Source organism: Periplaneta americana, chromosome 8 (genome assembly GCF_040183065.1).
Source record: "Periplaneta americana isolate PAMFEO1 chromosome 8, P.americana_PAMFEO1_priV1, whole genome shotgun sequence".
Classification (NCBI taxonomy): domain Eukaryota; kingdom Metazoa; phylum Arthropoda; class Insecta; order Blattodea; family Blattidae; genus Periplaneta; species Periplaneta americana.
Genome location: NC_091124.1, coordinates 16,774,632 through 16,788,364, shown reverse-complemented (window position 1 = coordinate 16,788,364; position 13,733 = coordinate 16,774,632). Strand labels below are relative to the sequence as shown.

The following is a 13,733-nucleotide window of genomic DNA, read 5'->3' as shown; positions in this document are numbered from 1 at the left end:
AACTAGGTAATCAGCCCAAGCGGGAATCGAACCCACGCTTGAGCATAACTCCGAATCAGCACCCAAATGCGCTACCATCTGAGCTACGCCAGTGGTTGGAAGGACAAATTCGAGTTCAAACTTTTAGTGGGCTATATCCAAAATCATACAGTAAAGAAAGCACATTATAAAGTCAATTCAGTAGTTCAAAGATATTTTCATAACTCAGAGATCTGTAAATTAGAGATAAACACATATAAGTTAGCCTGTTCTTTTATGACCAGTTGTGTATAATATTATAATAGGGAAATTATCCAATTTTTGTCTGAAGAAGTAGGCTGTAAGAATACTGATTCTATGTGAAATTTAAAATTTTAATAGTAGGCCTACCTATTAAATTTTGAGAAATTTTTTTTGAGATTTTACTTCATGTCACAACATGTCAGAGCTAGTATCGGTTTCATCACCATGAAAAGCAAGAAGAGAGGAATCAATTTTTTTTTAATTCATTACAAAGAGCTGAATTCAAAAAGCTCTTGGTAATGGATTCAACAGATAAGTTTCCTTTTCCTTGCTTTCTCTATCGATGAAACCGATGTGGTATTTAATTCTTAAACACTACTTTTATATCAATGACATCGAAAAAATTAAAAAGTGTCATGTACTGACCTGGTAGAGATCGTACATAAACATCTGTCCCATTTTGTATACTGGAATGGTTGCATAAATGGGGCAATTTAATCCACATTTACCAACAAGATAAGGTAAAGCTCCAAGATGTAATGGATCTGGATATGACAGTAACACGGCATCAATCTGATGGACATATCTGTAACAAAATATGTAACAAACAAAACTGATGTTAATGAAACACTTCAAAGACAGAACTGTATCTTTAATTTTCTGTAGGCCTACATACCACATTACATAAAAAAGCATGAGCGGTAATGGAAAGAAAAAGAGGGAAAATCTCAATATCTACTGCTTCTGCGAGTTATTTTTATTTACTGTGCATTACTTGTAGGAGAATTGATACCAGCAACAGATATTGAGTTTTAGCGAACATTCCTTACCTCTTTAATTCTTTCATAAATTCTTGGTCGAAGTTCTCATCCCATCCACAGTCTAAAAGGATGCGAAAATCATCCACCTGCAGAATGTAGCACGGTGGAGATTCATCCATAGCACCCGAGATGGCGTGAAGCTTGATTATAGAAGTCATTGTGTCTGAAAGTTAAAAATCGTATTTCAAATTACAGTGAAGCATCTACTCATTAACTTAAGTAGCTAATAAACGGTGCATCTAACAAGCAAATACTTCTATAATAATATTGTACTGGAATGTATTTAATTCTGATGTAGGCCTATATTAACATTCAGTAACTAAACACATCATAATGAGGCTATTATGAAGATAGCAGTCAATACATAAAATATTTTTGCAGTACAACTATATTATAAACAAACTCACAAAAACAAAATTATACCTGTTAAGTGAAGAGGTTCTTTTTATCCGGTTACTAACTTCAAGACTCTAACCTATCTCAGGAGAAATTCTGATGTAGCTAATAAAGACAATGTTCAAAGCATAACTTTTCAAAACCCAGAGTAAATAATGTCAAGAAGATTACTGTGTGGCTACAAGGGTTTTGTTACTTTCATAATTATTTCATGTTATGTTTTTTAAAGCCTTAAAACTGACAAGAAAAGTGTGATTTCATTATGCATGAAAGTGAAGAATGGAAATTTAGCCATTGTTAGCAAATATTACATTACATTAAGCCGAACTGACCTCTCTAAATTAAGTTCTATGTTTCAATTATACTTTAGTAACAGGTTCTCTTATATTTAATAGAGCATATCTAATACATTTCTATACTCTCAACAGGGCATTTCAAACACACCATAGACATCTTCATGATAAAATTAGCGTGGGAACAGTGTAACCAAACGTGTGAAAGAATATTTCTCACTTTGCTGTGAAGTTCCCTCCCATTCGTTATTTCGCTATTTATTCCGCATGAGCGTTGTACGCATTTGTTGAGCACCTCATGTTTGGTTGGAACATTATTTGTACGCAAGACTTACGACTTCGGCCTATACAGGAATAATAATTATGTAAATTTTGTCTGGAATCACTAGAATTTTAATAATGCCAATAAGTAAATGGTTCAGTTATTTTAAATCCTCTTTATGCTCATAATATTCAGTGTAATTGTACTGTTAACGCTATTCGCATTTGATGAGCACGTCTCGTTGGAAATATTTGTGCATAAAACATAGATTTAGCCGGGCCTGGTGGTACGCGATAGGTGCGTTCCCCCCTAGGCGGTGGGATCCAAAGGTTCGTGGGTTCGAATCCCGCTCTTGTTAATGTTCTGTTCTGTCAGCGTCTCAGTAGAGATCCCTACGCTCTGCTCACCCCAGGCCTTCGGGAGGTCCACAAATGTGTAGGTGTATATTATAGAAGTGACCATCTGTGAAGTTACCTTCCCCTACAGGCATTGGTATGTTGAAGACCAAGGGGGGGGGGGACTTTGATTTAAGCAGAAATATGAAAGTGAAGTGATGTAACTGTGCAGGTTGAAGGGGGCAATAGAATACATTAAAATAAATAAAAATACCTAGCATGCGTTTTGTAATTAAATGTAAGGATAATTCTGTGGTTCCAAAGGTAATATGTCAATTTTTGTCAAAATGCAATTTTGCGATATGTTGTGCATCCTAAATCCTAATGCTATCTTTATTGGGCAAAAGATGTCATGCATATCTCTTATTTTCTTCTCTAACCCGTTGTTATGAAACATGATTGCTATATAGGGTCAATAAAACTTTAAACGCTCGCTCCTAAAAAACAGAAAGAAATGACATATGTATCACATTTTGCCTTGAAGTCACAGATTTAGAAAAGGCTGAAAGTGTGCGTAGTTTAACAACACCATATCGCCAGCTCACTTACGAACACACACGCATACGCATGTATGAATAGCAGCATTCCGTCCTTTAGTCACAGCAACATAGTTGCCAGACTTCCTAATGGCAGGAAATAACGTTACGAGTTAATATTTTTATTTAATTTGCAAGAGAACTGTCAATTTTATTGAAAACTGCAAAGGAATAATTAATCATTCCTTATCAGTTTTTGTATTATAAAAATAAAAATCAGAATCGTACGGATCGTACTTATGAGTAAAGCAGTGTTAATATTTAGGGGATAATTATTTTTTCCGAAGAAATTATTCACTTGGAACTGATATGGTATTAGATTTATTTTGTTTTGTACATCCAAGGAATAAGCTGTTAAAGTCTGCACAGCTAATAATGTATTTCTTCCACTCTGTATACGTAAACTTTGTCCGGAAACACTGGAATTTTAATACAATACCAGAGTCAATGATTAGTCCACAGCTTTGAAATAACGGTTAGCATGTCTGACCATGAAACGAGCGGCCCCGGCTTCAAATTTTAGTTGGGACGAGTTACCTAGTAGGGTTTTTTTTTAAGTTTTCCATCAACCAATTGAAGCAGAATTTCTGGGTAACTTTCGGCGTTGGACCTCGGACTCATTTTTCATCATTTAAGTTATTCATATATAAAGTATAATCATTATCATAATCCTGGTCAAGTGCACGGTGCAGCGTACAGGAGCGCGACTGTTCGGCGAAAATATCACCCTTCGTTCATAGAATAGGAGCGCGTAGCGTCATACAGTACATGCGCTATGTTCGGTTCGAGGACTGTGGGTTCAAGTTTGTTGAGTGTGGCGAAGTTCGCCAATATTCGCTCTGCAGAAGAAGTCCTGTCGTGTTTGTTCCACCTTGTCATAACAATATTCGTTGTCCTCCACTCCCACCCTTTCATGGTTTAACTGCTTAAGGATTTTAGTACAGATCTTGCGATTAGTTTTCATATGAAATAAGACGAAGTTTGTAATGTCTTGGTTGTTTCTCTCACGTTCGAACATTGCAGGATGCTAGTAAGCACAATATTTATTCCCTCCTCTTGGTGTACCATCACCCGGGCCTCTCCTGTACCAAAAAGAAGTGTATATCTTGAGATAGGAAAGTATGTTTTTATGGTATTTTATTATGTTATTCTGTGAGTAAATTTCTGTCTATTTTTGTAGCGAAGTCCGTGGTCAGCAGAGTCCGTGGACCACGGACTCTGTTTTATAGATGTATTCAGTGCCATCTATAGAGGAAACTCTGTAGGTGGTTCTGGCCACAATCCTCTGTGTTCTGGCCACCGCCCGCTGGATCGCATCCGAGGCCGATCGCGTGTGTGTTCATAAGGTGATGTATAGGATTGATGGATGTGTTAAAATATGTCATAATTCGGAAATTAAGGCTTCCCGAAATTAATCTGCAAAACTGGGGATCATTTTATTATACGTCATTGAATATTAAGCTTTATTAATAAAGTAGCAAATATCAAGTTGAGAATTTTACAATTATAGGTTAGGTTCCAAATTGTTAATCTGAGATCTTTAGAAAGCACAAATATATTAAAATATTAAAGCACATACTTTGTGAACATGTGAAATCACATAATCTGAGAAACTTATGATGTGATGTTGATTGTTACTTTTATTATTAGGTGGTAAATGTGTTGGAAAAATGATACAATTTTTAGGTTAGGTTGAAAATAGCTTGAGTTTACAATAAGCAAAATATTGTAGACAGTAACATAAACAATTGTATTTTAGGTTTATTGTTCAATATATCTTGGTGCTACAGCTCCGTGCTGAAGCTCGAAGTTTCTTCTCTTTATTGTAGGCTATTTCAGAAGGTTGCGTTTCGAGGGAACTAAATGTAACCTAGGATAAACTCCAAAACACGGATTGCACCATTCCCCTCTACCCCCACCATACCTAGTTGCAACAAGCTACTTGCCCTGCAGACTCCTCCCTCTTAATAAGATGCACTTTTTGAAGGAATTGTTGAGTTTTATTTTTGTACAGTAGGAAGAACGCTGCAAACGTTAAGAGATTTAACAAACAGTTACCAAAGTAAATTTACTTTCCTTGGTAAGACTACCTATAAATTTTATATTTAATTTGTTATATAATAAGTCAAAAGTATGTAGGCGTAAACAAAAGCGTTTCTTCTTTCATCATGTAAGAATCAAGATGAACTGACAGTAGAAAGTTTACAGATTATTAAAAATTTCATTAAAGTTAATTCTGTCATATTGTGACAAATTTAAAAACGTAATATAATAATTTTTTTAGATTAGGGCTTAAATAAAATACACATAAAATAGGTACCCATTTATTCGACTTCAAAATTGAAATGTGTCCTCATGGCAATTTGGTGAAAAAACCAGAAGTCCTATAATTTAGCAAGATGATAAATGAATTCGCAGATGGAAAATCTGGGCGAAAATGGCATAGCTATCAAACATGATATTTCATGCAGTCAGAAACAGTCTAGCAAATAGGAGAACGTAAAGCTATATTATTTACCTCAGCTGGCAGTGCGTTTTGTCGACAAAATATATTCAGAACTCCTTGAATTGACTTGGGGGGATACGTACAAACTACTAAAATTGAGCAGAGAGCAATAATTTTCATTTTATCTAATTGAAAAACAATCGAAATAATATTGAAGTATCAATTAAATTAGCCATCCTAATCCAACGCAACAATAATTGACATTATTATCTGTGTTATTTTTTACATGTTGTTTATTTGGTAGATGTATCCAGCGAATAGGGATTATAAAGAATGGACACTGAGCGAATTTTCCTATGTTTTGTTCCTCTGTGCGCCAGCGTTTAGTTCTACTTCCAACCGCTAGAGGTTAGTGTAATCGAGCATAGGCTAAGATAATAATTGAGAATAGAGTTGAGACACAGGATTCAAACATCGCCTATCTTATTGCATAATCCAGTAACGCTTTGCTTCAAATAAATTCAAGTGAACAGCTTTTCCTTATTTCTCAGTGACGAACTAGTTGTAATAATAATTTTTTATATTTCACATATAATAAATTACATTATAAAATAATATAGGCCTAATACATTATAAAATTAAGTATCAAATTCGTTTAATATTTGTATATAATATAATATAGGTATATGATTTTACTTCTCGTAAGAGTTTTGTTTTTCCATTTTCAGCGCTATCAAATCATTACATATTTTAATTGTTGTTGGGGTCAACGTCTCAATTCTCATTATAAAGGAACTCTTAGAGTCTAGACATTACAGGTAATGACGGATTTATTATTTTATGGATCCAATTTATTTTATTTGAGTACATAATGTACCTATATGTATTAATTATGTGTGTTATATTTCCGCTGTGTCAACTGCTAGCTGGTGTGATGTCAGCGCCAACTCTAGGGAGAAACCAGAATCTCACGCTTTAGCTGGCTTGAAGGTCATTGAAATCAGTCCGGCTACATCAAAGGTACCGACGCAAAGTGTTCATTCTTTATAATCCCTATGCACTGATGTGTCCGTCATTTAGTCAGCATGTCAAATAGTACATCAGATGAACGGGGGTTTAATTCTTGTAACAATTGTACTTTTGGCGTGGTCGAATTTATTTCTTTAGTTAATGATCTTCAGAAGTTAAGAGAATTTTTATTTGTTCATGGTGTATTATCTAATCAGTGCACATGTAATATTTGTGGTTCAGTTGTTAACGCCAACTGGAACAGTGGGTTATTTAGATGCCGAAAAATAGTTAGTGTAAATAAGAAAAAGAAGAAAGAATGCTCTTTTACTGTATCTGTGTATGACAGAACCTTCTTTGGTAAAGCACACTTAAGTTTAGAGAAAATATGTCTATTTGTTACGTTCTGGTTATCACGAGATCCTCCTCGTCATGCTTTGCTGGAGCGAGAACTTAATTTATCTACAAGAAGTATAGTTGATTGGTCATCATTTTGTCGAGAGGTGATAGTAAATTGGTGTTTTCAAAAGAGGAAGCAGTTGGGTGGACCAGGTGTGATCGTAGAAATTTATGAAGCTAAAGTTGGTAAAAGAAGGTACAAATACGGTCGTGTTATGGAGGGACAGTGGGTTTTTGGAGGACTTGAAAGAGAACGTCCTGAGAATATTTTTATTGCTCCAGTCGAGAAACGTGATTCAGATACATTGTTAAATGTTATGCAAGAATATGTTTTACCAGGTACTACAGTAGTGAGTGACTGTTGGAAGGCATATGATTGCTTAAAAGAGGAAGGTTTCATTCATTTCCAAGTGAATCACAATTTGATTGACCCTGACACTGTTGAACACACTCAAAACATCGCACATGCTTGGAGGGAGGTACAGGTAAAGGTTCCAAAGTATGGAAGGAAAAAGAATCAGTTTAGTGGCTATTTAGCAGAGTTCTTGTTTAAAAGTGCATATCCCGACCATAATCACCGCCTTCATCATTTCTTCAAAGCTGCTGGAATATTGTATCCTCCTTGGCATGCTTAGTAGGTGAGTAGTTGTATAAATTTTATTATAACAGTACTCTAAAAATTATCTCTTTCTTCTCTATTTTAGGGTGAATCTTCGATCCCACTATGCATCACACAGCAAACCTAACAAACCAAACCTAACCTGTAACTGATTGCTTATTTTTGTTTGCAAATATTGGCAGCACTGTGACGGCCGCCATTGTTATTCCATTTCAGCAAGCTTGGGGTAGGAACATTTAAAGTAAAACTCAATTTAGTCCAGTGTCCATGGGTCTTAAAAATTAAAAATATTTTACTCTGATTTAGAGTACATAAGTAACATTCATTTTGTGTACAACTGTATATGGCAAATAGCGCGCGCTGGAATAACAATGGCTGATTTGTTGGCATTTCCAGCACAAATGATTGCGGTACTCTGGATATCCACGGACTCTGTCAAATGCCATCTTGGCAGTACATCTGCCAGATATACTCTCAACTTATAAGTGACAGACTGACTGAGAAATAAAAATATATGTTTTTAAATGTTTATTCAGTGTAATATAGATATCCAAAGTATGAAATATGATATATTTACTTAATTTGTGCCTCATGTAATTTTTTCAAGTTATTCCATTTTTCAATTTAATATGATCAATTAAAAACCACACGGAAATGAGATATATGTGGTGCATAGTGAGATCGAAGATTAAATTCTTTGGTAATTATTTACTTTAATGGTACCCTAGTTATTAACAGATCAAATGTGCCACGAGAGAAACTAAAAGAAGGGACTGGGATTAGTGGGTTTCAGGTGGAGAGAAACTTGAGATAGCTACACGATAGTGAGATAAATGTTGGATCATTCACAAAGTGCATTGTGTTTGTGACATGGCTTCGTTTAACATATAAGTATATAATATAAGTAACTAACCCAACCTAACCTAACCTAACTTAACCTAACCTAACTTCCTGAGAGTAAGGAGTAGTCTAAAACATAGCTGGATCGAAGTCATACGGGAAGAAGTGGAGAAATAGCGGATATGAATGAATGCTAAAGTAATTAATTACGAATTATTTTAACAACTTCTATAGGCCTGATATACACCCCAGGCAAAAATAGGATGTTCTGAACTAATACGTTAGAGAAAACACACTATCAGCAGTACAATACATAATTAATTACCAATTTACAAGATCCATTAAATGTGAAGCACAGGAACGCCATTTCATAATTTCAATTAAGAAACATGCCAAACGAATTGTCTTTGCACCAAAAAGCGGGTGCTCCTGGACCAAAAATACACAAATTCAATCTTCTAATACGATTTTCTTTTAATACTTTCGTTTTATAGTTTATTTCAGCGATTTTGAAAAAGGTAAGAAGTGGTGTTCCTGTAATTCACAATTACCCAAGATCCTGAGTATTATAATGTAACAAGTACCAAATTCATAAACAGACAAATAGGGACAAAAATCATACTCCTACTCGCAGTAGTTAGTCTACTGAATAAGAGAGTGTTAGACATTTGGGAAAAAACTTTTTTCTCAGAAAACTATGGACTTTCTACCAATATGGTATTACCCTTTTTTGTTACAACATGAGCTATTCACTCTGAAAATCCATTTCAAGGTTACAGATTTATTCATTGCTGAGAGAAAAAAATTGAATTTCAATAGTTTTTCAGTATTCAAAAGTGTATGTCCCTCTTAAAAACTTTTGCACCGGATCCATTCAAAGTAGAATGTTGTGCAAAGCCAAGCAAGTTAACCTTAGAGCATTGCATGGACAATTATTATGAAGAGTGATTAAAAGAGACTTCAACAACTGTAAAATTTATGTTAAAATCCATATACTTACAAAATCTTTGTTACCGTACATAAAACTTTAATTTTGCGATATTATAACTAATTTAGTCTGATGGGACTGGCGATCTTTATGTATCTATGTCATTCTTGTGTAAATTTTGTTTTCCAGTTAATGCTGTCATGAGTATGTCACGGCTGAGGCACCTGTATAATGGGTATCATTCATTTCTGCATTCATACCCTATACTCACACAATCACTGCAATGTAGTTTCTTGATGGGAACAGGAGACGTAATATGTCAAGTTGCACTTGAGGAGAAGAATCTTAAAACACTGAATTATGAGCGACTTCTCAAGTTTACAGGAATAGGATTCTTTTTTATTGTGAGTACTAAATTGTAATTTAATTTTATGTACCGTCGACCGGGGTTACTTTACACAAGGGGGTAACTTTACACATTTCAAGAATTTCTACTTACAGGATCCCCTTAATAAGGACACACAATTCAGACTACTACATACATGTGCTGTTGTCACATAGAATCAGTTCCATGGAGTTGCTACACATTGTCTCTAATATGCTCCCATCTAAACATTTTTTCTAGAAATGTGTAAAGTTACCCCCTTGTGTAAAGTAACCCTGGTCGACGGTACTTGAATCTAACACTGATACGTTTAACTATGTGAAATTGAGTAAATAGAATAATTTATTCTTTTCATCATAATCATCATCAACATCATCATCACCACCACCACCATCACCACCACCATCACCACACTGACACAATCATCATAATCATTAAAATTATTATCATGATCCTCGTGCTAGTCTTGGGATAGCAAGCATGAAGCATGACTTGTAATCCGAGATTGCACTTGGGCATGTAACATAGTCCGAAGTCTAATAAATTTTCTTCTGCTTGATCTTATATTATCACATACCATCATCTTACCAGGCCACTGGTGTATTTCATGCGGTGGTGGATTTGCCTGCCGATTAGGGGCTGCGCTTAGGCGTGGGTTCTATTCCCACTTTGGCTAATTACCTGGTTGGGTTTTTTCCGAGGTTTTCCCCAACTGTAAGGCGAATGTCAGCTTATCCATTTTTGTAGCTAAGATTCTAATATTGTTCTCTATGTAGGAATTTTGCGCTGAACAATAAAATTGCTCTGAACTGTGGTTTGATGTATGTGTAAGTTTCTTCTTTTTTTTTTTCTAATATTTTTTGTGCGCCAAAAATAGAATTTAGAGCGTATATAGCACACACACACACACACACACATGCACACATACACGTTATTGTACACACTCGGTTCAAAAAGTTTCCAGAATATATTTTTTTTTCGTCAAAATGAATAATGTTACGTGATATATTTCTGTTTCTGGTGTTGACATCATTACCTCGTCACCTTTTCTTCATGCAGACCAGAAATATTGTGTTCTAAATACCTCCATCTGTCCTTCCTTAATATATCAATTTCAAACCATCCCTTCTGACCTTATACCAAAAAAGTTCTTGGATGACGCCAATGAATTAATAAAAAGTGCACTGAAAGAGGTACTGAATCTGCCTACAGACATTCCTAATGCAATGGTCTATAGTCCCAGGAAGTATAAAGGACTAGGAATTTTTCGAACAAAATGGGAAGCACTATTACAACAAATTAATGCCCTTCGATGTTTACACAAATCTCAAAACCCATACATCATACAAACACGTCAGGTTCATGAGGAGAGCATTAGATGTGCCCAATCTCTGAACATTGTTCCAGAAGATGCCTTATTTCATAAGAATGAACATTTCTTAAATGCTACAAAGATTCGTAGCCTTCTGAGGAACAGAGAATTTGGTATTTGGTGTCATCATCCACAGAAAGGGAAAGGCGTAGTTTTATTTAAACAATATCCTAGTGCCAACAAATGGATTTGTAAACACGAAGGACTCTCCAACAGCGAATGGCGCGATGGCATTAAAATGATTGGAAATGTTGCTGCAGTACGTGCTGTGCCGGGAAGATCTCAGACAACCGTTGTAGGCATTGCCACAACGAGGTTGAAACTCTTGCACACGTCCTGGGATCCTGTCCTCACGGCGAAGGTCTGCGAAATGCTAGACACCACCAAGTACGATCAATTATAGCCACTGCCCTTAAAGATGCCGATTACAACACCTTTGAAGAAGTACATGGTCTACCTGTCACTTGCAGTACACGGCGCATAGATATAATATCTTTCAGGGAATCTACAAGATCTGGATTCATAATTGATCCCACTGTGCATTTCGAAACGAATGAGGAACAGCCAGCAGAAGTGGATAAGGAAAAAAAGAATATCTGCAATCCTACCATTCCATATTACCTCCAAAAGTACCAGCTAAAAGAATTTGAAGTAATCGGACTTCTGGTTAGAGCAAGAGGTACCGCTACTCTCTTCATGAAAGATGTGTTTAAGAGGCTTGGAATACCTACATCTATTATTCCGATTGTAACTTTAGCTGCATTGAAAGGATCAATTGCTCTCCTGAAGCATCGCCTATGTTTATTATTGTGACAATAATATTAGTTATCCAGTTTTCATTATTTACTTTCATGTTGTTTTATGATCTAGATATTAATGTAATAACTATGTAAGCAATTGTATTCAATTAGAATTAGAGTCTGGCTGGACGGAAGAGAAGGCCTACTGGCCTTAGCTCTGCCAGATTAAATAAATAAATAATAATAATAATAATAATAATAATAATAATTATTATTATTATTATTATTATTATTATTATTATTATTATTATATTCGAAATGAAACCAAGTTCATTAGCATTCTTTACTCTTTTGTAACACTTGCCTCTCTAAAACTAGATATATTTCCACCAATCACAAAATGTATTTGCAGCTATATACATGTAGGAGTTTCATTGTCAAAACAAAATTAATGGTTCACTGAACTTGTAAACATTTGTATGGTTAAGTACTCTTTGTCCCATGTGGCAGCTCACAAATAGTGAGAAGATTTCTAAATTTTTTTAGAAGCCGTGGGTTACGAGAAAGACAGGCTACGTCGCGAATCGAAGTCTCCTGGTTTAGTCATGGCCATTATGATAATCGCCTAATATAAATACATGTTAAAAGTTCTAAAAAACAAAGGAATTGCTATATTAAACTCATGTTAAATGTGCATTTATATATAAACATATTCAGTGTTGACCATGTTATGACTAAAAATGTGACATCGTGCCACAGCGCCATAGCCTGTCTTTCTCATTAGCCACGTGTAGAAGCATGGCTAACGAGAAAGACGTCTAGTCATGGTCATCTTGACAATCGCTTAATATAAATACATGTTCAGAGTTCTAAAAAACAAAGGAATTGCTATATTAAACTCATGTTAAATGTGCATTTATATATAAACATATTCAGTGTTGACCATATTATGACAAAGAATGTGACGTCACGCCATAGCCTGTCTTTCTTGTTAGCCACCCACAAAAGTTTCATGATCATAGCCATTGTTGTTGTGTGGCAACTGGCTGTTGTTTGTGGGAGATTCATTCATCACATTTCAGAATGAAGGCCATATGAGTATCAAAGACGACCAGCACTCCATTCGACCTTCAGAAAAACGTTTATGCCAGGCATAGATCTGCGTTTTTTTCATTGCTGCTTCACCATTAGCTTCTTTAAGCATTCTTAATGTCTCTGAAGGAGATTTGTGTTCTGTATCCCACATTCTGAGATGCTACGAACGAATATCACACAAACAACAACAGTCAGTTGCCACACAACAACAATCACTATGATCATGAAACTTCTACGGAAGTGACGTCATGAATGTTCCCAACACCAGAAACAGAAATATACCACATAATATTATTCATTTTTGGAAAAAAAAGATATATTCCGGAAACTTTTTGAACAGAGTAGTATTTTCATTCCTTCTAAATAGCTTTTTAAACTATTTTTGCTATAAGTCGTATTCTTGAGTGATAAGTTTATAGCTAACTAGCTGTACCCGTGCGCTCTGCTGCACTTATTAGAAATAAATATAAAGTAATTACATAATTAAAATAGAACATTGGGCCCAGGCAACATTCGTGTTTGATAGAAGAATAAATCATTTAATATGCTACTTAATTTAAATTGTATTTAAATAATTAAAATGCTATCATTTTGGTCCAGAGACGACCACTCATTTGGTGCAAATATAATTCATTTAACATTTTTATAAATTAGTCTTGAATGCATCCTTTAATAAATCAATCCAAATTAATATAGTTGATTGTGTACGAAGATCATTTTTATGTTAACCTTAGGCCTACTGTGCATCTTTTTTTTTTTTTGTTAAGTTTATTTTATTCACGCCTTAACATATGTGGTCATGTTGCGTGTTTAGAATGTGTGGGTATATCAGTAGGCCGTTTTTACTCTTGTTGAGTTCCTGTTTCTATTACCGGTATGTGTTGTAGATGGCTTGTGTTCATGTAATTGATTATAGACTTTGATTAATGTTTTTGGTATTGGTAATTGAGGCGGTGATGAATAATGGCATGTATCT

The 13,733-nt window shown here is 35.1% G+C and overlaps 2 protein-coding genes across 8 annotated transcripts in view; one reads left to right on the top strand and one right to left on the bottom strand.

The window, feature by feature from the left end:
- Cpsf100 (cleavage and polyadenylation specificity factor subunit 2) overlaps positions 1 to 1,915 on the bottom strand; it is a 34,091-nt gene extending 32,176 nt beyond the window's left edge. For 2 of the 5 annotated variants that reach the window (XM_069832477.1, XM_069832483.1), the window contains exons 1-3: positions 1,772 to 1,915; positions 1,053 to 1,206; positions 649 to 808 (exon numbers count right to left, since the gene is read on the bottom strand). In XM_069832477.1, coding sequence (XP_069688578.1) covers positions 649 to 808; positions 1,053 to 1,201 — 309 coding nt within the window. In that variant the 5' untranslated portion in view covers positions 1,202 to 1,206; positions 1,772 to 1,915. Of the gene's footprint in view, positions 1 to 648; positions 809 to 1,052; positions 1,207 to 1,466 lie in introns of all 5 variants that reach the window. The other 3 variants (XM_069832481.1, XM_069832478.1, XM_069832482.1) reach the window with 3 other exon arrangements.
- A 2,274-nt stretch (positions 1,916 to 4,189) lies between these two features.
- The window catches only part of Mpv17 (Mitochondrial inner membrane protein MPV17), a 28,412-nt gene continuing 18,868 nt past the window's right edge, over positions 4,190 to 13,733 (top strand). The window contains exons 1-2 of one of the 3 annotated variants that reach the window (XM_069832475.1): positions 4,190 to 4,271; positions 9,355 to 9,569. In XM_069832475.1, the coding sequence (XP_069688576.1) occupies positions 9,366 to 9,569 (204 nt within the window). In that variant the 5' untranslated portion in view covers positions 4,190 to 4,271; positions 9,355 to 9,365. The other 2 variants (XM_069832476.1, XM_069832474.1) reach the window with 2 other exon arrangements.